This window comes from Anopheles stephensi, chromosome 3 (genome assembly GCF_013141755.1).
Source record: "Anopheles stephensi strain Indian chromosome 3, UCI_ANSTEP_V1.0, whole genome shotgun sequence".
NCBI lineage: Eukaryota > Metazoa > Arthropoda > Insecta > Diptera > Culicidae > Anopheles > Anopheles stephensi.
The window spans coordinates 21,619,446-21,646,104 of NC_050203.1; the positions used below are offsets into that span (position 1 = coordinate 21,619,446).

The 26,659-nt window shown below is 51.8% G+C and overlaps 4 protein-coding genes across 5 annotated transcripts; 3 read left to right on the forward strand and 1 right to left on the reverse strand.

The window, feature by feature from the left end:
• The first annotated feature begins 479 nt into the window (after window positions 1-479).
• LOC118512891 (transcription-associated protein 1) lies at window positions 480-14,273 on the forward strand. The gene is given in 20 exon segments (XM_036057995.1): window positions 480-1,064; window positions 1,147-1,533; window positions 1,611-1,777; window positions 1,842-2,077; window positions 2,147-2,522; window positions 2,592-3,054; window positions 3,128-3,745; window positions 3,820-5,022; window positions 5,114-5,312; window positions 5,397-5,689; window positions 5,756-6,085; window positions 6,161-6,538; window positions 6,623-7,301; window positions 7,362-7,942; window positions 8,035-9,456; window positions 9,545-10,426; window positions 10,428-11,156; window positions 11,225-12,392; window positions 12,480-12,705; window positions 12,813-14,273. Coding segments are annotated over 20 exon segments (11,961 nt in total). The 5' UTR covers window positions 480-782; the 3' UTR covers window positions 14,155-14,273.
• A 564-nt stretch (window positions 14,274-14,837) lies between these two features.
• On the reverse strand, window positions 14,838-16,525 carry LOC118512890 (dehydrogenase/reductase SDR family protein 7-like). Of its 2 annotated transcripts, XM_036057993.1 has the most exons (5): window positions 16,433-16,525; window positions 16,153-16,359; window positions 15,940-16,083; window positions 15,410-15,875; window positions 14,838-15,348 (listed from the first exon to the last, which is right to left on the reverse strand). In XM_036057993.1, the coding sequence occupies exons 2-5, from the start codon at window positions 16,297-16,299 to the stop codon at window positions 15,152-15,154; spliced, it is 954 nt and encodes a 317-aa protein (XP_035913886.1). In that variant the 5' UTR covers window positions 16,300-16,359; window positions 16,433-16,525; the 3' UTR covers window positions 14,838-15,151. The 2 variants fall into 2 exon arrangements, with proteins under 2 accessions (XP_035913886.1, XP_035913887.1); XM_036057994.1 differs by having other exon boundaries at window positions 16,153-16,469.
• A 268-nt stretch (window positions 16,526-16,793) lies between these two features.
• On the forward strand, window positions 16,794-20,241 carry LOC118512889 (programmed cell death 6-interacting protein). The gene is made up of 4 exons (XM_036057992.1): window positions 16,794-17,362; window positions 17,490-18,526; window positions 18,601-19,681; window positions 19,770-20,241. The coding sequence occupies exons 1-4, from the start codon at window positions 17,035-17,037 to the stop codon at window positions 19,913-19,915; spliced, it is 2,592 nt and encodes an 863-aa protein (XP_035913885.1). The 5' UTR covers window positions 16,794-17,034; the 3' UTR covers window positions 19,916-20,241.
• Window positions 20,242-21,099: 858 nt separating this feature from the next.
• Window positions 21,100-26,104, forward strand: LOC118512892 (beta-alanine transporter). Its single transcript, XM_036057996.1, has 8 exons — window positions 21,100-21,441; window positions 21,965-22,060; window positions 22,203-22,419; window positions 22,484-22,742; window positions 22,800-23,049; window positions 23,117-23,505; window positions 24,988-25,166; window positions 25,243-26,104. The coding sequence occupies exons 1-8, from the start codon at window positions 21,329-21,331 to the stop codon at window positions 25,438-25,440; spliced, it is 1,701 nt and encodes a 566-aa protein (XP_035913889.1). The 5' UTR covers window positions 21,100-21,328; the 3' UTR covers window positions 25,441-26,104.
• Window positions 26,105-26,659: the final 555 nt, after the last annotated feature.

Genomic DNA, 26,659 nt, shown 5'->3' on the forward strand with positions numbered 1-26,659 from the left:
AGCTGACTTTTTATCTTAATATTGTTTTCAATTACTGTGTGTTCGTAGCAAGAGGTAAAAAAGGATATTTTTTATGAAAAATCTACATAAAATTGCTTATAAATTGAATCTATTGGGTCACTTTAAAGATATTTTAGTGGGTCTTTTTACATAAGAAACGTGTTGAAACATTTCAAATTTTCTCACTAAATTCTTCAAAAATTGTATGTTAATGGATGTTGCTTTGTGAATATTAATTTCTAGGGGGGAAAAAACCAAACTTATTATTTTGTTATTTTACTAACGGTTTCGATAAAATGCGGCCGAATTTAACGCATCACCAAATAATGGCTCTAATTTTCTCATGCAAACTCTCACCAACTGTCATTTCAAACAGATCCAGCGCTGATCATCGAAACACCTATCGCAGAACTCAACCCGCTAGCATATACAACCGTGACAGCTACCCAAGCCGCCGACTTTGACGCCGATGAAAAACGAGTGTTTATGTGTGTGAAAAAGCGTGCTTGGAACGACGGTCTCCAGAGTTTGCGAAAATAATCGCATTTATACGCTATCAATTCCTTAAATTTATAGCAGAGTGTCTAGTTTTAGCAACAAGCTACAGTTTACAAGCATTACAATGCGTTATTCGCGGTGCAATACACACTAAATTCCCGGAAAACAATTGGGTGCTTCCCCCCCACCCCCCAAACAACCGCTTGCTGCGGCAATCGGTGCAGCAAAAAAGGCGGGGGGGGCGTTTGTTTTGTAGATGAAAAGCGACTTCCTACGGCATAAGCATGGCAGCGAATTATCCGGGCAATGCGGCTGCCCAAGCCGGAACACAACAATTTTTAGAACCTACGCAGATAGGTCAGTTTCGCAGCTTCGTAACGATGCTAGGGGACGCCGGCTCGAAGGATGAGCTAAAGCTGAAGGCGGCGCAAGAGCTGAGCGAGAGCTTCGAGATTATCACACAGTCTAGCGGGTATCAGAACTTCCTCGAGCATGCAATGCGCGTGTTCCTTAAGGTGCTGCAGGACGGGGAACCGATGTTCATATCGGAGCTAAACATGCAGCAAGTAAGCGAATTGAATAATGCAGTCCCCTGTAGAGCAATAATTAACTCATTGTTTTTGTTTTGTGGTGCATTTTTTTTTTTAGGTGCGAAAGCTGATCCTGGAAATGATCCACCGGTTGCCGCAGAGTGAGCTTGTGCGTCCCTTCGTGAAGCCCATCGTCATCCTTATGATCAAGCTGCTTTACACGGAAAACGAAGAGAACGTGCTGGTTTGCCTCCGAATTATCGTGGACATTCACAAACAGTACCGGCCACCGTTCCATGCGGAAATTCTTGATTTCGTAGCGTACCTCAAGAAAATCTTTACCGAGCTGCCAAAACACATGACCGTTATGTTCGAACCGCGGCAACCGATCAAGGTGAAGGACCTGAAGGAGCTCAACTTCGAGACACTGCTGCCGGACCTTTTCACCATGACGCCCATACAGCTGGAAAAGAAGACGCCCGACGGTAAAACAACCACCGCTTCGGTAAGCATTTTCGCGAATGATGGACGCTTTGCTCTCAAATTTGGATTGCTTATCAAATTTCATTTCCTCGATTGCAGTACAATCTCATACCGAAGGGCATTAACTCGCTGAAGGTGCTGCACGAGCTACCGATCATAGTGGTGCTGCTGTACCAAATCTACAAACAAAATCTCCACCAGGAAGTGGCCGATTTTATACCGCTGGTCATGAGCACCATCAGCTTGCAGCCATCCCTCGCGCACAAGTGAGTATGATCTCCGGGTTTTTCGCTTATCGATTGATTTCTATCACACTTCCGCTCCTTTTAGAAACTCTCCCGGATTCAACAAGGAAACGTATGTGGATTTTATGGGAGCCCAAATCAAAACGCTCACCTTTTCCGCTTACATTCTGCGGCTGTTCCCGGACGCGGTGCATACGCACGCCTCCACGATGGTGAAGGGTATGATAAATCTGTTGGAAAGTTGCCCGAAGGAGGTGGCCAGCTCGCGGAAGGAGCTGCTCGTTGCATCCCGACACATCCTACAGACAGAGTTTCGCAACCGTACGTATTTTTTTTACATTCAACTCTCGTCTGCTTATCGCTTCTAATAATGCTATTTGCTCGTGCCAGATTTCGTACCAATGATCGAGAAGCTGTTCGACGACGATGTGCTGCTGGGGAAGGGCTGGACAACGCACGAAAATTTGCGTCCCCTCGCATACTCCACCCTGGCCGACCTGGTCCACCACATTCGGCAGCAGCTAAGTTTGCAGGCCCTATCGAAGGCGGTCCATTTGTTTGCCAAAAACATACACGACGAATCGTTACCTACCAGCATTCAAACGATGTCCTGCAAACTGTTGCTCAATCTGGTCGACTGTATCCGGGTCAAGAGCGAAGTCGAGCCGGTAGTGGCGCGAGACCTGCTCATCACAATGCTGCGCATATTTACGATCAAGTTCCAAACCATTTCCACTGTGCAGCTGCCCCAGTTGATGCAGAAATGGTACGCGTTTCTAGCGGGTTTTCATACTAAACTTCCCCACTAAACCAATTTTCCCCTTTCCCACCACAGGAAAACCAAACCATCCGAGATGGGAGGCACACTTCCCGGGCAGAGCGAAACCGGCGCCCGTGACATACTTGCTGGCTGCACAACGACCGATGGTTCCGCGGATGGTTCGGGACAGAAAGCGACCAGCATCGGTTTGCCCGTCCCAACCACACTGAACGTGTCCGAGTACCGCAGCCTGATCAAAACGCTCGTTTGCGGTGTGAAGGCAGTTACGTGGAACTGTCCATCGCCGAAATCGGTCAATGCGAACGAGTACACGGGTCCGACGAAAATATTTAATCCGAGCGAAATACTCATCTTCATCGACCTGTTCCACTGGGCGTTGGAGGCGCTCGACATCTACACGATCAACATTCCGGGAGCGGTGCTGGGGGTCGGACAGTCCATCCCGGTGCAGAAACAAACGTTGCAGATGCCTCGCACGAAGGAGGAGAAGGAGGTGCTGGAGCATTTCAGTGGAGTGGTGAGTGCTTCAGGCTGCAACCAATAGAAATAACATCCTATAACCCTACCATTTTCATCATCTTTACTTACAGTTCCTCACGATGGATCCGCAGAACTTCCAGGAAATTTTTACCGCCACCATCGACTTCATGGTAGATCGGTTGTACAAAAACACCACCCTGCAGGTTATCGCCAACTCGTTCCTAGCCAACCCGAAAACCTCCCCCCTGTTCGCGACGGTCCTGGTGGAGTATCTGCTCGAACGTATGGACGAGATGGGATCGAACATAGAACGGTCCAACCTGTATCTACGCCTGTTCAAGCTAGTGTTCGGAAGCGTTAGCCTCTTTGCGGCGGAAAACGAACACATGCTTCGTCCGCACCTGCATAACATCGTGAACCGTTCGATGGAGCTTGCCATGACGGCCAAGGAACCGTACAACTATTTCCTGCTGCTGCGCGCCCTGTTCCGTTCGATCGGTGGCGGATCGCACGATTTGCTGTATCAAGAGTTTTTGCCCCTGTTGCCGAATCTGCTCGAGGGATTGAATCGACTTCAAAGTGGATTCCACAAGCAGCACATGAAGGATCTGTTTGTGGAGCTGTGTCTCACCGTTCCGGTGCGCCTTTCATCCCTGTTGCCATACCTGCCAATGCTGATGGATCCGCTCGTGTCGGCGTTGAACGGATCGCACACGCTAATCAGTCAGGTAAGGCAATCGATTGCTCCGGAGCCTGTGCAAAGCTAATGCTGCTCGTAATTTGTGTATTCCCCGGCACGTAGGGCTTGCGAACGCTGGAGCTTTGCGTCGACAATCTGCAGCCCGACTTCCTGTACGATCACATCCAACCGGTTCGGGCCGATCTGATGCAGGCCCTGTGGCGAACGCTCCGCAACCAGGACAGTGCGGCCATCGTTGCGTTCCGCGTGCTGGGCAAATTCGGCGGTGGCAATCGCAAGATGATGATCGAACCACAGAAGCTCAAGTACCAGGAGAATGATCAGTCACTGCCGGCGGTGGTCGCCTACTTCCAGGACCATCGGAATCCAATCAACTTTGCGGTGGATAAAGTCATCGAGACCGCTTTCAACGCACTCAAGTGTAGCACCACCGATCCGTTCTACTGGCGCCAAAGCTGGGAAGTGATCCGATGCTATCTGGCCGCCTCGATCACGCTCGACGACGATAAGCACACGCTGCAGAAGCTGTTCATGCATCCCAGCTTCACCGAGAACAACGTGCAGTGCGCACCGAGCGTGGCAAACTACATCGCACCGGATAAGCGGGCACGCATGATGCATCAAACGGCACTGACGGGAATGTTTGTGGCTGCCGCCACGAAAGAGCTGCGCGGTTCCGTGCTGCCCACGATGGTTGCCGTCGTCCGGCACTACACGATGGTGGCGATCGCCCAGCAGGCCGGCCCGTTCCCGCTGCTCAAACACTTCCAGTGGTACAGCGTCGGCATGGATCCGCTCGTGCTGATCGATGCGCTGGCCGAGATAATGGGCCACGAGGAGAAGGAGCTGTGCAAACCGGGCAATCTGGCGATGGTGTTGATACTCGAAACGGCCACAAACATCATGGGCTCGAAGGAACGTGCCTGCCGCCTGCCGCTCATGAACTATCTCGGCGAGAAGATGGCGGCGCTGTGTTACGAGCGGCCGTGGTACTCTAAGATGGGTGGCTGCATTGCGCTTAAGTTCCTGTACCAGAATATGGCCATGCGGTGGTTGTATCAGCACACGTTCGTCTTCCTGAAAGCGTTCATGTTCATCATCATGGACCTGACCGGGGAGGTGTCGAGTGGAGCGATCGATATGGCGCGCACGTTCCTGGAGAAAATGTTGCGCATCTGTATGAAACCGCTGGAGAAGGATTGCAAGAACGAGGAGTTGCTGGCGACGCAGAAGAAAGCGATGCACGACGTCATTCACGAGCTGGTGCGGCAAGTAACGAGCCCGCACACACTGGTGCGCGAAACGGTAAGGGACGGTGGTTGTAATCGTTGATAATCGCTTTGAGAAAGAGTTTAAGACGAAAGACCTTTTTTCTCTTTGCTTTCCATCTCTTCAGGCCATGTCCTCGTTGCGCTTGATCGCAGAGCTGCAGGAGAAAACGGTAACGGAGGTGATGGATCCTCACAGGGAGGTGCTGGTAGACATGATACCGCCCAAGAAACATCTGCTGCGCCACCAGCCGGCCAGTGCCCAGATTGGTTTGATGGATGGTAACACGTTCTGTACCACGCTTGAACCAAGACTGTTCACAATTGGTAAGCAACGATGTGAAGTACTCGCGTGAAGTATTTTCCTCCGAAGAGTACCTGCTAAAATGTCCATTCCATTCCACTCCACAGATCTCAACGTGTTAACGCACAAGGTGTTCTACCACGAAGTGTTGACGCTCTCGGACGCGGAAGATGCAACGCTGAACAAGCTGGAGTGCTACAAAACGGTCACCAACCTCGTGCCGTTGCGCAAAAGCGCGTTGAATGCGCTGGCCGCCTGCCACTACATACCGAACGGATGCCGGGAGAAGATATTTGCCATCCTGTTCAAGGGATTGGAAAAGAACAATGCCGAACTGCAGGAAGCGGCGTTCCATTGCATGAAGAACTTCCTGCAGGGCTGTAACGTCAGCAAAGAAACGGTAGGAGCGGCTGAACGATTGGTCAACATTTTTACACAGCAACACTCGCTTTTATTTCGTTTCCAGATCCACACGGTCATCCGTCCGCTGCTGCTAATGCTGGGCGACTATCGTAATCTCACGCTGAGTGGCACCAGGCGCCTCTCCTACCTGACGCAACTATTCCCGGCCATGTTCAACGAGAAGCTGTGCGATTCGCTGCTGCAAATACTGCGCAAAATGCTCGAGGTTACCATAACCAGCAATCAGGGCAACTTTCTCGCGACCTCCAAGACGAGCGAGATGGAAAAGAAGATCGTTACGATTCTCGGTATCTTCCAGCAAATTCCGGCCGCCTCGCCCAAATTCATCGAAAGCTTGTGCAAGCTGATACTGCAGGCGGAGAAGAGCTTGATGGTGAGGGAGCGGATCGCGAATGTCCATTTTATCAGTAAACAATTTTGTTTTTTTTCCTGTTTTTTCGTCCCGTAGGTCGAACCATCGTCACCGTATCGGCCAGCGCTGGTGAAATTCCTACTGCGCTACCCGAAGGAAACGATCGAGCTGCTCCTTACGGACGCGATCGTGAAGGATGCACAGTGGAATCGGTTCACAATCTTCCTGCTACGCCACAAGGATGGTGCGCCGTTCCGTAATGCGGCACAGCTGAAGGGAGCCCGCCTGACGCAGCTCATCCTGCTGAACTCGGAATCGTCGACCGCGGCGAAACCGTTCGAGGAGCGGTACGAATCACAGCACCAGGCAGTGCTTATCATCCACACGCTGGTCGAATTCGATGGACCGTGGATCACGAGTCAGGTGGAGATCGTTAAGGTGCTGAAAAGCATCTGGAAAAATGATCTGTACAAGGTAAGCTTACCGTACCAGCGACGTGAGGGGAAACAGCTTTCTTCTAACGCTTTACAATCCATTCGCCTTCTCCCTGCCAAACAGTCCTGTCAAGTGTCGGTGGTGTGCGATCTGTGGCATTTGATCGCGAAAATCCTGATCGAATACTTTTCCCACAACACGAACGAGATACAGCTGCTGTTTCAGCTGCTGCGCGCTCTCTGTCTTCGCTTCGTGCCCGACTTCCAGTTTATGCGCGATTTCCTGCAGAATACCGTGTGCCAGAGCTATACCGTCGAGTGGAAGCGGATGGCGTTTTTCGAGTTTGTCGAAATCTTCCCGAGCCCCGAGCTGGCGCAAGATTTGAAGGCGAAAATCCTGATGATGATCATCATTCCCAGCTTTGCGCTGAGCTTCGAGAAGGGCGAGGGAAACAAGCTGGTCGGTGCGCCGCCCGCTCCGTACCAGGAGGACGATCGCAACGTGGTGTCGGTGTTCATTAACAAGGTGATCGATCCGGACAAACCGTTCGCCAACGAGGACTGTGTGCGTATTGCGCTGCTGCAGTTTGCCAGCTTGCTGGTGGAGAAGGCATCGCCGCACATACACGATGGCGATGCGAACAATAAGCGCGAGGGCAACAAGCTGCGGCGGCTGATGACGTTCGCGTGGCCCTGTCTGTTGCCGCGGAATTGCGTCGATCCGTCGGCCCGGTACCATGGGCATCTGCTGCTGAGCCACATCATTGCGCGGCTCGCCATTCACAAGCGTATCGTGCTGCAAGGTAGCTATGAGCAACAACGGGTTCCGTGATTTACCCAACTAACCAACCATCTTTTCGCAGTGTTCCATTCGCTGCTGAAGGCTCACGCGGTCGAGGCTAGGCGGGTCGTGCAGCAGGCACTCGAGGTGCTAACGCCGGCAATGCCGTTGCGCATGGAGGACGGCAACACGATGCTGACCCACTGGACGAAGAAGATTATCGTGGAGGAAGGTCACTCGATGCAGCAGCTCTTCCACATCCTGCAGCTGATCGTACGCCACTACAAAGTGTACTACCCCGTCCGGCACCAGCTCGTGCAGCAGATGATCAACTCCATGCAGCGGCTGGGCACCGTCGGCAACACATCCACCGAGTACCGCAAGCTGTCGATCGAGCTGGCGGAAGTCGTGATCAAGTGGGAAATGCAACGGGTAAAGGACGAAACGGATGAAGCGGCTGCCGCTGCTGCAGCGGCCGGCGGTATCGAGGGAAGCAATGGGAGTGCCGGTGGCGAAGAGTCGACCGAAATGGGAATGCCCGGTTCAACAGCAACGGATTCAGCGGGTGATGGATCGAGCAAGCTTCAAACGAGCGGCGCTGTTAAGCGTACCGCTTCCGGTGTCGATGACGATGGATCGGGTGGCGTTAAGAAGAAGCAGGCCGTAGGCGACACGGATCCACAACCATCGCCCAGCACATCGTCCGGTGCGGTCCGGCGGAAAGGTGGACACTGTTAACCGTTCCATCGATCGAGCCCAGCTCGACACCGGTGCTTAACTTCCTGTTCCGTCTGGCGTGCCAGATTAACGAGGTAACGCCCGGGGCGCCCGGCATAGTAACACCGGGCGACAATCTTTCGCGCCGCTGCGTGAATCTACTCAAGCTGGCGATAAAACCAGACACACCGGTCGATCTGAAGCTCGTCTGGTTGGATAAGGTGTTGCAGAGCGTCGACATGCAGCCGTCCAGCATTGGCAACATCTGTACCGCACTGGAGCTGCTCACATTCCTGGTGAGCGTGCAGAAGAAGGACCAAATACTGGCCACACTGAAACCGCTGCAGCGCGGTCTGTCCGCCTGCGTGACCTGCTCGAACACGCGCGTCATTAAGCTAATGCACGGGCTGCTCTCCCGGCTGATGGCAATCTTCCCGTCGGACAGCCAGCACAAGAACGACGATCTCGACATCCTGTACACGGCCATCTCGCGCATGATCTACGAAGGGTTGGCGAACTATGAAAAAACTACCCAAGCCAACCCCTCGTCACTGTTCGGCACGCTCATGACACTGAAGGCGGCCTGTTCGAACAATCCGGGCTACATCGATCGGCTGATCACGCCCTTCATGCGCTTGCTGAACCGGCTAACCAAGGAGCATTTGACCGGTTTCGGCGGTGCGATGGGCGGTATGGGAGGAGCTACCGGACCGGGCGGTCTGGCAGTGGGCAGTGGGGGGGCCGGTGGAGCGGGTGGCGTCGGGGCGGGAGGAGGGGTCGGTGCTGGCGGAGGGCTTGGTGCGGGTGCGTCGATAAGCGACGTGGCGAACACAAGCTCGATCGCGCTCGAGCTGCTGGTGGTGTCGCTCGATCTGGTCAAAAACCGGGTCGTCGTGATGAGTGTCGAAATGCGCAAAATGTTCATCGGAGCCATACTGGTCGGGTTGATCGAGAAGAGCAGCGACTCGAAGGTGATCAAAGCGATCGTCAAGATCATCGAGGAGTGGATGAAGAACAACAAAAACACGCCGGTTACGGTGCAGCAAGCGCCGACGCTGCGCGAGAAAGCGATTCTGCTCGTCAAACTGATGCAGTACGTGGAGAAGCGGTTTGCGGACGATCTGGAGCTGAACGGCCAGTTTCTCGAGCTGGTCAATTACATCTATCGGGATGAGGTGCTGAAAGCGACCGAGCTTACCTCGAAGCTGGAAGCGGCGTTTGTGGCGGGACTGCGCTGTCCGGTGCCCCGTATCCGGGCCAAGTTCTTCGAGGTGTTCGATGGTTCGATGCGCCGTCGGCTGCACGATCGGCTGCTGTACATTATCTGCTCGCACTCGTGGGACTCGATCGGGCAGCACTACTGGATCAAGCAGTGTATCGAGCTGCTGATACTGACGGCCAACACGACCACCCAGATCCAGAACAGTGTGGAGAATCATCTGCTTCCGAGCATATCGTCGGTAAGTACAGTAACGCTCTTGGGGCGCATGGAAAGACAGGATGGGGGTTTTTGTTTTTTAAATTCTGCCTCTTCTCCACCCTCACCAGGTCATTAACTTTGCCGATCCGGAGGAACGCAAAAACTTCGTCATCTACACGACGATCAGCAACGACACGACCGACTCGTTCGACCCGATCGAAGACAAGGAGGACGCGTTCGATATGGACATGAACGTCGACTCCAACATTTCGCGCCACGAAGAGAGTGAGCGGCCCGTCGCCAATCGGCACGCCGCGCTCGCCAAACTGATCAGCCGCCAGGCCGAGTTCATGGAAGCGAATCGGAAGGTGCGCACGGAGCAGCTGCTCGTCGCTACGGCCCAGCTCTGCCACATGGATACGCAGCTGGCGGAGAAGGTTTGGCTCGATATGTTCCCGAAGCTGTGGGAAATATTGGACCCGATCCAGCAGCAATCGCTCGACCGTGAGATTATCCCGTTCCTCGCCTCGGGCGCACACATCATCCAGCGCGACTGCAATCCGAGCGCGCTGCACACGTTCGTGGAAGCGCTGGCACAGTGTCAGCCGCCCGTGTACATGCCACCGAACCTGATGGGGTATCTGGGCCGCGCGCACAACCTGTGGCACCGGATGACGCTGATGCTGGAGTCGCTGGCCGACGATTGGGCAAACGTGAAGGATTTGCTGCCGGACTGTGTCGATCAGGACGATCAAGGTATGCGCGATTGTTCGATCGTGCGGGAACCGCTGTCGCAGATGTATTCGGCCCTGCACGAAGAGGATCTGTGGGCCGGACTGTGGCAAAAGTACGCCAAGTATGCCGAAACGAGCCGCGCCATTGCGCACGAGCAGATGGGCTACTTTGAGGAGGCGCAAAGCATTTACGACGCGGCGATGATGCGGTTCAAGCAGGATCTGAGCAACGGGCAGACGCCGACGGATATGAACAGTGAGATGCAGCTGTGGGAGAAACCATTGGATACGGTGCGCGAAGGAGCTGAACCAGTGGGACATCCTGATGGACTTTGGGCAGCTGTGCCGGGACAAGAACACGTACCTCATCATGGACAGTGCGTGGCGCGTGCCGGACTGGAACTTGATGAAGCAGGCGCTGCTCAAGGTGGAACAGTCCTGCCCGAAGCAGGTCGGATACAAGATCAACCTGTACCGGGGCTATCTGGCGATCCTGAACCAGGAAGATCCGCAGCACACCAACGGTAGCGTCTCGGTCGAGCGGTACGTCGAGATGGCGTCGGCCTACTGTATGCGCGAATGGCGCCGACTGCCCCCGATCGTGTCCCACATCCATCTGCCGATACTGCAAGCTTCGCAGCAAATAATGGAGCTGCAGGAAGCGAGCCAGATCCATCAGGGGCTGCTGCAGAACCGCACCACCTCGCTGCACGACATGAAAGCGATCGTGAAGACGTGGCGCAACCGGCTGCCGGTGATTGCGGACGATTTGTCACACTGGAGCGACATCTTTACCTGGCGGCAGCACCACTACCAGATCATCACCTCGCACCTCGAACACAACAACGAACCGAACGCACAGTGCATGCTGGGTGCGCACGCATCGGCCCAAACGATCATCCACTTCGGGAAGATTGCACGCAAGCAAAATCTCACGAGCGTGTGCCAGGATTCGCTGTCCCGCATCTACACCATCCCCTCGGTACCGGTGGTGGACTGTTTCCAGGTATGGTTTCACGCGTTTCACTAATTAATTCCGACTCCGACTAACGGTCCGTTTGTTTTTGTTTCCAGAAAATAAGACAACAAGTCAAATGCTGCCTCCAGATGGCGTCGGTCACTAGCCGGGCCGAGCTGTCCGAAGCGCTGGAAGTGATCGAACCGACCAACCTCGAGTACTTCACGAAGGAAATGACGGCCGAGTTTTATGCGCTCAAGGGACTACTGCTGGCCCAAACCGGCCGCTCGGAGGAAGCGAACAAAGCGTTCAGTGCGGCCACACAGCTGCACGACACGCTCATCAAGGCGTGGGCCTTCTGGGGCGATTACCTGGAGCACATCTTCACCCGCGACTATCGGCAGATCCATCTCGGTGTGTCGGCTGTAACGTGCTTCCTGCACGCCTGCCGCAGCCAGATCGAGAGCAAATCGCGCAAATATTTGGCCAAGGTGCTGTGGCTGCTGTCGTACGACGACGATAAGTCGTCGCTGCTGGATGCGCTCGACAAGTACGCGGTGGGTGTGCCGCCCGGCCAGTGGGTCCCCTGGATTCCGCAGCTGCTGTGCAGCTTAGTGCAGTACGAGGGAAATGTGATTATGAATCTGCTCAGCCAGGTCGGTCGTATGTTCCCGCAGGCCGTCTACTTCCCGATCCGCACGCTCTACCTTACGCTGAAGATCGAGCAGCGGGAACGGTACAAGAGTCTCGAGCAGCAGCAGCAGCAACAGCAGCAAGCTTCCATCGTGCAGAAGGCAGCTGCGAAGGAGGGTGCTGCGGTTGCCGGTGCGACCGGCGCGAACGCGACCACTCCCGGCAGCGCTTCCTCGGATGTTTCATCCACATCCGCAACTGCTGCCGGTACACCCGGAACGGCGGCTGCTGCAGCAGGTGCGGCAGCAGCAACACCCGGACAAGGTGGCCCAGCCGGTGCCGCCGCCACTACGACGACGACGACGACGACACCCATCCGGGCCACACCGCCGATGTGGCGCTGTTCGAAGATTATGCATCTGCAGCGTGACATCCACCCGACCGTGCTGAGCTCGCTCGAGGGCATCATCGATCAGATGGTGTGGTTCCGGGAGAATTGGTACGAGGAGGTACTGCGGCAGCTGCGCCAAGGGCTGACCAAGTGTTACGTGATCGCGTTCGACAATCGGGGCGCGGTTAATGAAGCGACCATCACGCAGCATACGCTCAACTTCATCAAGAAGCTCGTGTCCACCTTTGGCATCGGAATAGGTAAACATAATAAGCCTCGCTTTTCTCCTGCCTTTTCCCGCTAGTTGTTAACGCGTTTTTCCCTGGCCCCCCCCCCCCCCAAAACAGAAAACATTTCCAGCTCCGTCTCGGCAACGTTCGTTTCGGCGGCGTCCGAATCGTTGGCGCGCCGGGCCCAGGCCACCGTACAGGATCCCGTGTTCCAGAAGATGAAGGGACAGTTTACGAGCGATTTCGACTTCTCGCAGCCCGGTGCCATCAAGCTGCACAATTTGATCATGAAGCTGAAGATGTGGATCAAAATTCTCGAAGCCAAAACGAAGCAGCTGCCCAAGTGAGTCAGCTAGTGGCTGCGTTTGCTCCCCATATTCAGCCAATCATTCAGCATTTCCCGCTAAAATGTGTGTTTGTCTCTCTGTCCCACCTTCACCTCACTTGCAGATCCTTCCTGATCGAGGAGAAGTGTCGCTTCCTGTCGAATTTCAGTCAAAAAACGGCCGAGGTGGAGCTGCCCGGTGAGCTGCTGCTGCCGAAGAATTCGCACTACCACATACGCATCGCGCGCTTCATGCCACGGGTCGACATTGTGCAGAAGCATAACACGGCCGCCCGGCGCCTGTACATCCGGGGAACCAATGGCAAAATCTATCCGTACCTCGTAGTGAACGACACGGGCTTTGCTGATTCGCGGCGCGAGGAGCGTCTGCTGCAGTTGCTCCGCATGCTCAATTCGTATCTGGTAAAGCGTAAGGAAACGTCACGCCGTTTCCTCTACCTAACCGTACCGCGCGTCGTTGCCGTTTCGCCCCAGATGCGTTTGGTGGAGGACAATCCGGCCAGCATCTCGCTGCTGGAGGTGTACAAAGCGTGCTGCAACAAGCTAAACATCGAGCACGACGCACCGATCACGCGGTACTACGATCGGCTCGCCAAAATACAGGCCCGCGGATCGCCCACCAACCACGTCATTCTGCGTGACATTCTCAAGGAAACGCAGACGCAGATGGTGCCGAAAACGCTCCTCAAAGACTGGGCAGTGCGAACGTTCCCGTGTGCCACCGATTACTGGCAGTTCCGGAAAATGTTTACCCTACAGCTGGCTTTCTCCTGTCTGCTGGAGTACGCGCTCTGTCTCACCCGGCTCAACCCGGACATGATCTATCTGCATCAGGATTCGGGACTGATGAACGTCTCGTACTTCCGGTTCGAGATGGATGACAGTACCGGGTTTCTCGACGTGAACCGGGCGGTTCCGTTCCGCCTGACGCCCAACATTGTCGAGTTTGTGTCGTCGGTCGGTGTGGCTGGCCCGCTGACGGCGTCCGCCGTTGCAACGGCACGCTGCTTCATACAGCCCAACTTTAAGCTGACGACCATCCTGAAAGCGATACTGAAGGATGAAATTATCTGGTTCCACAAGAAGCGGCTGAACGATGAGAAGGTGCTCGTCGATCAGTCGTCGTCGTCGTCGTCGTCGTCGGCGGCCGGTGCCAGCAGTGCGGCCACCATCTCATCCACCACATCGACCGCTGCGAGCACAGCTGGTGCTGCGCAGGCCACCACCGCAGCGACGGTCACCGATCAGGACAACGCGTCGATCGATATCGATGCGGAAACGATCATCACGACGGTAAACAAAGCCGTCGGTACGATCATGGGCCGGTTGAACAATCTTTCGCGCATCGACAGCGGGGAAGCGAATCGGATGAGCGCGTTCGTGCACATGGCCACCAATCCGGACAATCTGTGTCTGATGGATCCTGCCTGGCATCCGTGGTTGTAAATGCGCGGAAGGCCAACTATGGTGTGAGAATGGTATTGTAAATGTATTGTATTAGGACGAACGATCCTCAACAGAATGATTCAATAGAGCTGAGTGATGAAATGCAAAATTCAACAACATCGTTCGCGTTTCGGTTGTTTCTTCAATCAAATAAGAAATCTAGATAAGTTACTGCAACCAATTTTCTGCACATTACTGTACAGTGTCCCGCCAAGCCGTAGACGACCTTGACAAATTAGAAACACCTGTCGCGCCGTCACAGCTCATTAAGTGTGTGTACGGGCTCGAGCTTTGCAGACGAGTTAACGACGATGAGCCTGCAATTCTCTTCCTGCGTCAAAGGCATTACCATCGATTTATTAATAGATTTTGCCATTAACAGTGGCGCTCATCCAACATGGGACATCTACCAACGATGGGGGAATTGTAGATTGCTTTACCGGTAAGCATCGGTCATAATTGGAATGAGAGTGTATTCCGAGTCTTCTTCAGAGGGTGGGAACATGCGATTGCAGCCGACATTTTTAGCTGTCCCATTTTAGATGGGAATCGCTGTAGGGGTCACTCGAGGAACGCTCATGCTGTGATAAACAGTTGACCTTTAATCCGGCCAATTTCGCACCCCATCCAGCGCTTATCTATTATTATTTTCGGACTGTTTTGCTAAACAGTAGGCCGTTCAATTGATTCTTTATCACAAAGCAGAGTATGTTTGGTTTACGCTTCACCTTCGCTGTGGCTTATCTTTAATTGTTTCCTCACGGTTCCGTTTGGTTGGTTTGGTTGATTCTATTAGGTAGCGGTTATTTAATGCCCACGGTACAGTATACTAAAGGTAACGCAAAAGAGAGTGTATAAGGTCGGTAATAATATAGCTGCCAATATTATAAATAATTGTAGCACAACAAAACAACTACGAATGCCCTGAATACCGTATGCTATTGCTCTCGTGTCAAAATCAGTAGAGCAGGAACTAGAAACACTTTGGTCGCTTTGGTTATTGGGAGCTTAGCTTTTCCGCTCGCTTTTTCATTATCCAGAAGTAAACGGACGGAAGCCGATGGCGCAACCAGTAGGCGGCCCGCGGTGCAATCGGTGCCATGATGATATCCTTTTCATCGCGTACGATCGCTTTCAGGATGTTGGCTGCGGTGTCCTCTGCCGATGCACCGGCCGCCGTAGCAGTGTCCATTTCTATTTTATAACAATCGGCTTAAGTAACAGTCAATAAAACACTAGAAAAATGCGTACTTACTGCCATAGGTAGCACCGGACCCGGTAAGCGCGTTCATCGACAATGCCGTGTTAATGTATCCGGGTGAAATCAGCGTCACGCTCACGTTATCCTTCGCCACCTCTGCCCGCAAACTGTCGCAAAAAGCTTGCAACGCATGCTTCGATGCACTGTACGCCGAGCGGTGCGGAATGGCAAACTTTCCTTGCACGCTGGAAACGCAAACGATCCGCCCTTCCTTTCGGGCAATCATCGAAGGCAGGCAGGCCTTCGTCATGGCAACGGTACCGAAGTAATTGACTAGCATGATCCGTATGTCCACGTCGATTGCCGTCGAGAGGGCATCGCCGCGCACGCTGATGCCACCGTTGTTGACCAGAATATCGATCGCACCGTGAATTTCCAGCACGCTCTGCACCTTGCCGGTAATACTGTTCAGATCGGAAAGATCTAACGGTAGAATGATGGGTGGATGCGTTGGAACCGTCTGTAAAACACCGGTATTAAGAAAACATTTGCGATTTTTCACAGAATCTTTAGAAACCACCTACCGCATGAAGCTCCAGCAGATCCTTCCGGACCCGTTCCAGCTCTTCCTTTCGGCGTGCAGCAAGCACCACCTTACAACCGGCCAGATAGAAACTGTGTGCCAACGCTTCCCCCAATCCAGAGCTTGCCCCCGTAATGAGCACGACCTGTGGAACAAACAAAAACCAGCATCGTAAACCTCTCCACGGTTTCCATTTCAGTCGAAGAATCGTTACCTTCCCGTTCAAATTGCGCGCGTTCCGTTTCTCTTTCATCCTCGTCAGATACTTGAACACCAAGCCAGGTATCGCAAGCGGGAGAAATAGCGTAGCAAGCAGCCACCAATAAAATGATCCTGTTGGACGTTCTGCGAGGCTCTTCATTGTCGTTCCTTCCAGTTGTCTCGATTGTTGGTGCTCTGGTCGGTCTCTAATCACTGTATGCTGACGAATTTGGAACGATCGTTATCTGCTCCGATCGTTGGGAGGTGGGTATTTGGATTTTTCGGTTGTTTACCTGCCCGTCGCTGTGTTTGTCCGGCTATCAGCTGACAGCTGAATTTTCCCCTTTTTTGTTTTCAAAACATCCCAGTCGGCTCCGTGCTTGGTGATACATATGACAGGTGTGCATAGCAAAAAGGGACATTTTTTGGGACATTTTTGTATTCAATATATTTCTGAATGTGGGTGTGTAGTGGGCTTTTCTATTTACATTGATTGTTTTTTTCCGCATGAAATTATTTAGAATAATAGAAAAATAGTAATAAAAGTAATTTAATGTATTTTAGTCGCTCTAAGAAATCCCTTAACAGGCGATAATTAAGGCATTTGTTTCAGCTGGGTCCTGCAAACCGAGAAACGTCACAAAGCTGCTTGTTTTGTCACCTGTCAAACAGCTGAGAAAAGAAAAAAAAGTGCGAATCGCATGATTCATACACAGCATTAGTAATAAACGGCTTGGGAGAGAGAGTTTCGGGGCGAAATATTTTTCGTACCGGACAAAGTGCGTTCCAGAACACGAGCATCGGACGTTTTACGTGTCGCTCCAACACTACAAACTACATTGCAAGGGGGAACATTTCACTCCACATCGAACCGCAACCCTAACGCGAGTATACAATGGGCCTGCTGTCCGTACCGTTGAAGAAACCGTCCGAGGTGGACCTGGCCAAGCCGCTGAAAACGCTTGTCCAAAGCAACTATCGGAATCTGGCCCCGGAACAGCTGAACGTCATCAATGAAGCGATAGCCGAGCTGAATCAACTACGCAACACAGCCGTCTGGAAGGTGTTCGATAAGCAGGAGTCGGGTCTCGAGATAAACTATCGCTACTACGACCAGCTCACTGCGCTGGAGTCGAAAATTCCGGTGCAGGAGCTGCAGGTACCGTTCAAATGGAAGGATGCATTCGACAAGGGGTCCATTTTCGGTGGTCGCATTAGCTTGAGTAAGTATGCGGAAGGGCTGGAGGGTGGGCTGATAATGAGTAGCGGGAGGGGGGAATCTTTTAAATTGATTCATTAACGCTTTGTCCGCGCGCGCGCGTGTGTGTGTGTATGTGCTTCCATTTGCAGCGCTCACTTCGATCGGGTACGAAAGGACGTGCGTATTGTTTAACCTCGCCGCACTGCAGAGCGCCGTCGCCAGCAACCAAAGCAACGACAACGATGAAGGATTAAAGCAGGCGGCGAAACTGTTCCAACAGAGTGCATCAATATTTACGTTCCTAAAGACGCTTGCATCGGCCACGATTCAGGGCGAACCGACGCCCGACCTTTCGCAGGACAGTTTGACCGCCCTCGGCAACCTAATGCTGGCACAGGCCCAGGAAATGTTCGTTATCAAAGCGATTAAGGACAACATGAAGGATCTGATTGTAGCGAAGCTGTGCGCGCAGTGCGAGGAACTCTACTCGGAATCGCTGCGCGCGATGCAGCGTGACAGTGTGCGTGCGCTGTGGGATAAGGAATGGATACCGCAGGTTGCTGGCCGCCAGGCAGCGATGCACGCCCTGACCATGCTGTACCACAGCAAAGTGTCGCAAGCGAACAAAGCGTTCGGTGAGGAAATTAGCCGGCTGCAGAAAGCGGTCGAACTGTTCAAGACGGCTCAGTCGCGCTCGTCCAATCCGACCCTGTTCCAGGAGTACGCACAGCGCGCCCAGAAGAGTCTGGCCGATGCGAAGAAAGACAACGATTTCATTTACAACGAAATCATACCGGACGTAAACAATCTGCCCAGCCCGGGTAAGGCACAGCTGGCGAAGGTGCTCCCGATGGCGACGCACCTCAGTGAAGAGTTTAGGGATCTGTTTACTGCGCTTGTACCGGTTGCGGTCAATCAGGCGCTTGCCGCGTGCGAAGGTCGAAAGACGGAACTGGTCAATGGAGAGATTATGCGACTGCGCGAGGCGACAACGGCACTGAACGGGTTGCTTTCGAGCCTGAATCTACCGGCCATCGTGGAAGTGACGGCCACGGGAGAGAGTATGCCCCCCTCGCTGCAGGAGAAAGCAACCGCGGTACGGGAGAAGGGTGGAATTGGGAAGTTGAAGGAGCTGATCGAACGTTTGCCAGAACTGTTTACGCGCAACAAGGAAATTCTTGACGAGGTAAGATGAATGCCGAAAATGTTCATGATAGATTGAACAAACAAAGTGAGCACCATATGAATCGTTCTCCGCAGGCCTTCCGAATGTTGGACGAGGAGCGCGACTCCGACAGTCAGCTGCGGGCGCAGTTTAAGGACCGTTGGACGCGCACCCCCTCCGACAAGCTGTCCGCAACGTTCCGCGCCAATGGGGAAAAGTATCGCACGATCATCAACAATGCGACCGCCGCGGATAAGGTGATCCGGGAGAAGTTTGCCACCCACAAGCACGGGCTCGAACTGCTCTCGATGGCGACCGATCAGCTAGCGAAGGAGATTCCGTCGGCCGGTGCCGGAGCCAGCAGCGAAGCGTCCAACTCGTCCGCCGCCCAGGCGCTCCGTGCGCTGATGGAATCGGTCGAAACACTGAAAGCCGAACGGGAGTGCATCGAATCGGAGCTGAAAACGCTCACGATCGATCTGAAGGAACGGTTCCTGGGAGCGCTCGCAACCGAGGGCGTTATTAACGAGCCGGCCATCTCGCTGTCCGAAATTGGCAAGCTGATCGGTCCGCTGCAGGAGCAGGTGGGCGAAACGCTAGCCCGCCAGCAGGTGCTGTCGACGGAGATTCGCGAAGCACACGAACGGTTCGTGTCGGAATCGGGCGTATCGACCGATCAGCGCGATCGCACGCTGTCCGAGCTGGCCGCCGCCTACGATGTGTTTACCGAGCTGCAGGGCTATCTGCAGGAGGGCGAAACGTTCTACAACGGGCTGACCGAGATTCTGCTCGTCTTCCAGAGCAAGATTAGCGATTACTGTTTTGCGCGCAAAACCGAAAAGGAAGAGCTGATGAAGGATCTGACGCACGAATCGAGCCGCCAAGCGGTACCGGCGACGCCGATCATTCCGACCCACCACACGTCCACCACGGCAACGAACGATTTGGGCAGCAGCTCGGCTTCAGCCGCTCCGAGCAGCAGCGCGCCACCACCGCAGGCGGCGGCACCCACGGGTCATGCGCCCTATCCACAGCAAATGCAAGGCATTCCGATGGCAGCAGCGTACGGTGGCAACATGGCAGCGATGGCTGGTGGTGGTGGTGGCTTTACCGGCTACGCGCCACCACCGATGCCCCAAGGTTTCAATCCCTACGGAACACTTCCCTATCCGTCGGGTATGTACCGGGTGCACTTTATGAGGTGGAAGATCACCACAATAATTAATGCGTTTTTTCTCCCCCTTTTTCGCCATCGCCCATTTAGCTTACACCGGGTTTCCACCGGCAACGATGGTGCCACCACCGTATTATGGAACGTACCCGGGAGCGTACGGCCATCAGCAGCAGCAGCAGCAGCAGCAACCGCCGCAACCTGGTGCACCCAATCCAAACAACCCGATGGGATGGTAGAGGTGGTCTCCTTTCCCCCAGGCACCACTCTGCACGCCTTAGCCACATGGACACGCGCACACACACACACACAAACTCAGCAGTTGGGTTATAAAAAAGAGAAGAAAAAATTTAATGTCTAATAGGTTAAAAAGTATCGATATAACTCTATATATCCTGTTGTGTATTATTGATCGAATTCGTTGAATAACTCAAACCAACACACACACACACACCCGTAATTACATACATCTACAATTTACGAACGAATCTGTGAAAGCTGAGTTAAATACTTCATGTTCTTCTGTATGATTGTGCTGAATAAATTAATTATATATTCATACAAATATAAATCTAGCGACTAAAACAAGTGGGTAGAATACGCCGAACGCAGCAGAGCCGAATGGCCGAATTTATTAATAATTTAACATGAATGCGTCCGCATTTAACGTCGGATCTTTATTCAATTAGAGCTAATCTCGTGCACAACAACATAATGAGCGGGGACCACCGGTGAGCTGCCTGAGATTGGGGGGGGGGGGGGGGGGTGTGGACTTTTACTTGGAGCACACGATCTAGCGCCGACGATCGAGCGAAACTAATTTGTCGAATTTGGCCTCAGACATTCACTCCAAACCGCAAAAGAGATACACTTTAAACGGATGGAACTTTTTAGCTGTTAAGGGAACTTCTGTTCCCTGTTCCCTGTGCTGTTAAGGATTTTTTAATTAATTAAATTAATTTATTTATTTTTATTGCTTAAATAGTATGCTTTCATCTCAATTTGGCTAATTTTAAACAAAAATGTAAAGCGCTATCTTAATACAGCGCCACCGCTGTTTAGGAGCTGCTTAAAAGTGTGAAAAGCTCAACGGCAGCTTATCTGCTGCTTTCGAGCTGCTATGCCACAGCCTTCGAATTCGTAGCCTTTGTAAACTCAACTATTTCACAAACAACTTTAGCCACGTGCAGGAAGGTCCCAAAAAAACCGATCCTTCACACACACACGTGCACACCGTTTGACGGTCGGGCTGGAAATGCGCGCACCCAGCAGCAGCCGCCGCAGCAGCACCACCACCACACATCCCGAGCGAATCCACGATCTCCATGATGATTAGCTTAAATTTCTGCGGCTAAATGTTGTTTACCGCACAATCGGGTCCGGTTTCAAGACCAGCGCTTCCAATCACTGTGAGCTAACTGCACTCATTTAATCCGAAGATGCTAGATATCCTGTGTCCGGTGTGTTTGGGGTGGCGTCCAGGAAAGTTTGTCGAACGGGTTGCGCTCAGTCTCGATCGGTCGTTCAGCATGTGTGGCGGGCTGTAGAAAAAAAAGGCGGCAACACGTGTCGTCGTGGAACTTAGTTTGCTGTGCCGGGGCCGTCTGTCAGTAGTGAGTTGATCCCCGCCGGAATCGGTGATCGGTTGTGCGATGGATTTTGATTCCATTCTCGAGCTGTGCGATGGGTTCGGGGCTTATCAGAAGATCATTATAGGGGTGTTGCTGTTTCCGGCCACCTTTCCGTGCGCTTTTCACGCTTACAGGTACGTAGCGCTTGGTGTCTGTAGAATGCCTGTGGAGCTGTGAAAGTCTAGATAGGTGATCGATAGTGATCGTGGCTCTAGAATGTTTGAAGTGTAATCAAGCTCATTAACTCAATTCCAATTTTAATCCATCTTAAGCCGATTCCAATTCGATTTCCAACGATTTGTTTAATTACCAATCCTGTTAAATTACTTTGAAGCAGAGGTAGCCCAATCGGAATGCCCAAGTAAACGGCCTCGAGTTGATAAGTGGCCTTCAGCCTGAAAGGCCTCGGAATCTTGTTCCAATAGGGAAAGAGACTGGATGCTCGTCAAGAGCTCGTCAATGTGACGTGCACCTATCACCAGCCTTCCGTCGACGACCGCCTCCCCATATGCAATTAATATCTCCACCTTCCCTCTGACACCATTAGTCGTTCACTCCATTGAACTATCATTATCGTGCAAAAATAGAACTAAATAGAGCTCTCATTTGCTTTCTTGTATTATTTTCTTCTACGCAATTCATTTTCCCCTTCCGCAGTCAACTTTTCCTAGCCGCAAAACCTAACCATTGGTGCAAAGTGCCGGAATTCGATGGACTCGACGGTCAGCTATCGGAAACGCTTAAAAACATAAGGTAATTACAGTTGCAAATTAATTTCACCCAAAACGAATTTGTTTCTGTCCCCCCGAAAAAAACAAATCAATTACATTAAGCTCCATTTTACTCATTTAAAACGTTGATTGTCCACTTGCCGTCTGCTTGTCTCTCTGTCCAGCTCACCTCAGCTTCCCCACTTCGATGGTTCGATCGCGTACTCCAAGTGTTCCATGTACGCGCGCAACTATTCCGAAATTGCGGCCCTTTTCCGCAATTCGCAGCTCGCCGGAGAGAATGGTTCGGTAGGGCAGGTGCCACCGCCGAACGGCATTACCGCGTGCCGGCACGGTTGGACCTACGATCAATCCATCTTCAGCTCAACCGTAGTGACCGAGGTGAGCGTGATGAGGCGCGGCGTTCGATAGCCCTTGTTTGATTAATCCCCTTCCTGTCGCTTAGTGGAATCTGGTGTGCGATCGTGACTTTGACACGACGACCGCACTGATGGTGTTCGGTGTGGCCGGGTTGATCGGTAACCTCGGGTTCGGCTACATGCAGGATTACTGGGGACGGAAGCTATCCTTCTTTCTCTGTCTGGTGGTCCAGGTGACGGCCGGTGCGGTGGGAGCGGCCATGTGGAGCTACGGATCGTGGCTGGTAACGCGCATCGTTGTGGGCCTTACCGTACCGGCCATCCTATCGAGCCCCTACATGCTGGGTAGGTCCTCTCAGGATTCTTTGTTGTAATCATTTTAACGAGCTGCCATCCCGCTAGCGATCGAACTGGTAGAACCGCGGCGACGCAACTTCTGCACCATCATCTCCAACATTGCGTACTCGGTCGGGCTGGTACTGCTGTCCGTGATCGTATACTACGAACGTGACTGGCGATCGCTATCGATCGCCGTTTCCGTCCCGTTGCTGGTGCTGTTCCTCTTCTACACACTGATACCCGAATCACCCCGCTGGCTGGCCGCACGGGGCAAATATATTCAGGCAAAGCGGATTCTGCTAAAAATGGCCAGGTTGGTACACCGGCTTCACAGTTGCCTACAATGCTAAGCTCCCCCCCCTCAAACCCCCTTTCCCCAGAGTGAATGGCAAAACGATCGACGACGGCTACCGGCAGCTGCTGGACGAACGGATTAAGGCCCTGTCCCTGGAGGATGCACCCGATCCGGACGCCGCCCACACCAACGAAATAGGGCTGCGGCATCTGTTCGCCAAGCCGCAGATGCGTCGCAAGACCACGTTCGTGGCGTTCATATGGCTTACGAACACGAGCGTTTACGTGGGGCTTAGCTACTACGCACCGGCCCTGGGTGGGGATGAGATCTTTAACTTCTTTCTAGCGGGGCTGGTCGAGCTGCCGACGTACATTGTGCTGTGGCCAAGCTTGAATCTGTTCGGACGCCGCGGGGTGCTCTTCACGACGATGGTCATTGGTGGGCTGGCGTGTGCGCTCACGATCGTTCCACAAGGTAAGAAATTAGCGCTTAAGCGGCTCAGCGGTTTTATCGGTCGGTTTAGTAGATCGTCCATCTTGGTGCGAGAATGTCTAGTAAGTGTCCTGACGACCCGCTTCCCGTCGCTGTTGGGGCCTTTGTCCCGAAAAATACGCTCTTTTTGAGTGGTGATCTACTCCCCAAACAAATACGACTAGGGATTTTGCATAAAAATGTTCATCTTGTCCAGGATCTTCTCTGTCGTATGGAACGGTTGCTCCGACTCTAGGATTCAATGCAGTAAACAGGTTCATACAGGTCAGGTCGTATGGACCTACGGGGATACCTCATCAACTTCTGAGTGTAGAGATTACGAGACCTCTTCCCAATTAAAACGTCATTTGTCCCGACGTACAATGATGTTGTAGTAGATGTTGGCTACTTCGCAAGTGGCTTACTTGTTCTCACTCAACTGATAGCGAAATCTTGTTTGTGTGTAGAAGATGTGTTAGAAAAGATGGATTATTTCGAGGACCGCTAGAAAACACGATCATTGCATTAAAATGTCTTGGCTAGGAAAGACTTCTTGTTCTTCTTCTTCCTTGACACTACAACCTCGAGAGGTCTCGCGGCATGCCATTTCTGGCTTTCTGTGACTTAATGTTACCCGTAGCAAAGTAGTCAGCCCTGCGTACGGAGGAGAGGCGGGCTGGATGGGATTTGAACCCCGGGGTAAAAGACTCGAGAAGGCCCCCCCCTGACAAAATTTGTTAGGCGCTGTAGGATTTACGCCTAAAGGTATGCAATCCGCAGTACACGTTGCGAGAGCTTCACAGTGTGCTTTCAGTGTGCTTTCAGTGTGGTCAAAATTGGTTGAAGAAAGTCGAATAAAATATTGTCATTATTTGATTAAAATCCCCTCTCCGCTAACCCTACCATTCATTTTGGGTTACAGGAGCTTCGTACTAGTTTTCAGTCGCACAAGGGTTGAACAATCGGGCCTAAAACATGCACGGCATTCTCGGACGGTAACGGAACAGTAATTCGATGAATACTTGTTACCTTGCATTTATATTCAGCAAAGGAGGAAACATAAGAATATCATAATCTCAAACCACTTGTTACAATGTATTGTATCAAGTTTTACTCGCTGTCTATTAACAGTATTAAGGAACAATGCACAATGTTTACAGCAAATGGGTTTTGACCATACAGAAATCCCACTGTACAACAAAAATGACAGGCCACAGTGCTGCACACAAAAGATTCTAGGGGGGGCCTTCTCGAGTCTTTTACCATTTTTATATGAATTTTCAAATTTCCGTTCATTCCTCTAAAATAAGTTAAAGTCTACTATCACTACTCTCCAGGGAAACCCTGTCCTACAGTCTACCATTAAGTTAGGTGCCTTGTGACGTCTATCCCTACAAAGCGAATTATTTAAATACGAGTTCATTATCCTATTGATTTTATCGTAACTTGCTCCTTCCCCCCCACCCACTCCCCCCACTTCCACAGGTCGCACCACAACCCTAATTCTATACTGCATCGGAAAAATGGGCGTCTCGTCGGCGTTCGTGGTCGTTCCGCTGACCGCATCGGAAATATATCCAACCGTGGTGCGTGGCCTGGGGATGAGCTTCTGTTCCGTGGTCGGTATGCTTGGCCCCATCGTCATACCACTGATGAACTACACGGTGAGTCTTCGGTTCATTTAAAAAAAACGATTGGCCTGGGAAAAAGCTTATCGCTCCTCCTTTACCAAACCACCAGGGCAAGGAAAACGTTGCCATTCCGCTGGTGATTATGGGTCTCGCCCTGACCGCCGGCGGTATTGCGAGCCTGTTTCTGCCGGAAACGAAAAACATGCCACTGCCGCAAACGCTTGCCGACGGGGAAAGGATCACACTGACCAACCCGTTCCAGGATCCGTTCTACCGAAGGCAACGGGCACGCACGGCAAAGCAGTAGGGCTCTCTCTCTCTCTCTCTCTAGGGCGATGGAGAAGGTTCGGAAATGGCACAGAAGGTTCCTGCTGCTGTTCGTTATCCATTGTTCGAGATTTTAACATTTATTGTGTTGTTTTATTGATTAAAAAAAACACATGGAAAAATATGGACACATTTTTGTAAGGTAAATGGGTTTTTTTTTGTATGCTTGATTATCTTCATATTCGAATCACACCGAGTTTGTTGCAGCATTTTTTTGGATTTGGGGAGCTTCAAGCTAGAGCGTTTACTAGTTCCGGGCCGTTCCGGGGTTTGTTCCGCCACCATAACTCTCTATTGTCATCGATAACCAGGTGTGTTCTCAACAGTTTGTCTCTTCCATTCCTATTTCCTGTTGATGCTGCAGCCCTTACCGACCGGGAAGAGTTCGTTTAATAAATAGCATTATTGTTATATTATTTTTTGGGGCAAACGTTTTTATACATCTTGCAGTGTAAATACATATAGTGGTAAATACATGTACTAGATGGATTTCTTTGTATTTTATTTGGACTTGCTTTTTTTGCTGATTTTATTCTGCTGTTTTAGCGTAACTGTTCGTGTAAAGATATTGTTATTGCACATGCCCGCAGCCGCAGGTAGGCAGGATGGGACAGCAAGTTTTTTTTTCGGTTGAAATAAATATTAAAAAAACTGAAAACCCACCTTCCTACAATTAGGCGAACATAATTACAGACGTGCCTAACAACCGCTTGGTTTCTTCATTTGGTTTAATAGTATTTGGTAGATTATCATTATTCATTCAGCAGTTAGGGAACTTTATGTATTAATTAAACACACGCACACAAACGTTTGCGTGCATAACAACAAGACAAAACAATAAAACAATTAGCACAATCTAGAAAGTTGGTAAAAGTAAGCCTCAATGTGCTGTTTTTTTTTTTTTTTCATTCATTCGTTTGCTTGATTTAGGTTCGCTCTTCGCATCCACACACACACATTCTCGTGTGTATGAATCACGTCCCATTCAGATTGCTTTTTGTATGACACAGAATATGCGTTCGATAAGGGCGGCCAGAAAGAGGGAAGAAAATTTTAAAAAAAGGAACAACAAAATATTGAAGAGGATTGAACAAATTGGTTGCGGTTTGCTGACCAAATGCTGTATACTTCAATCGAATAAAATTAAGGCCATTGTTGCCCCCGTTTTGGTTGAGATTTTTGCAAATACAGGCGGACAA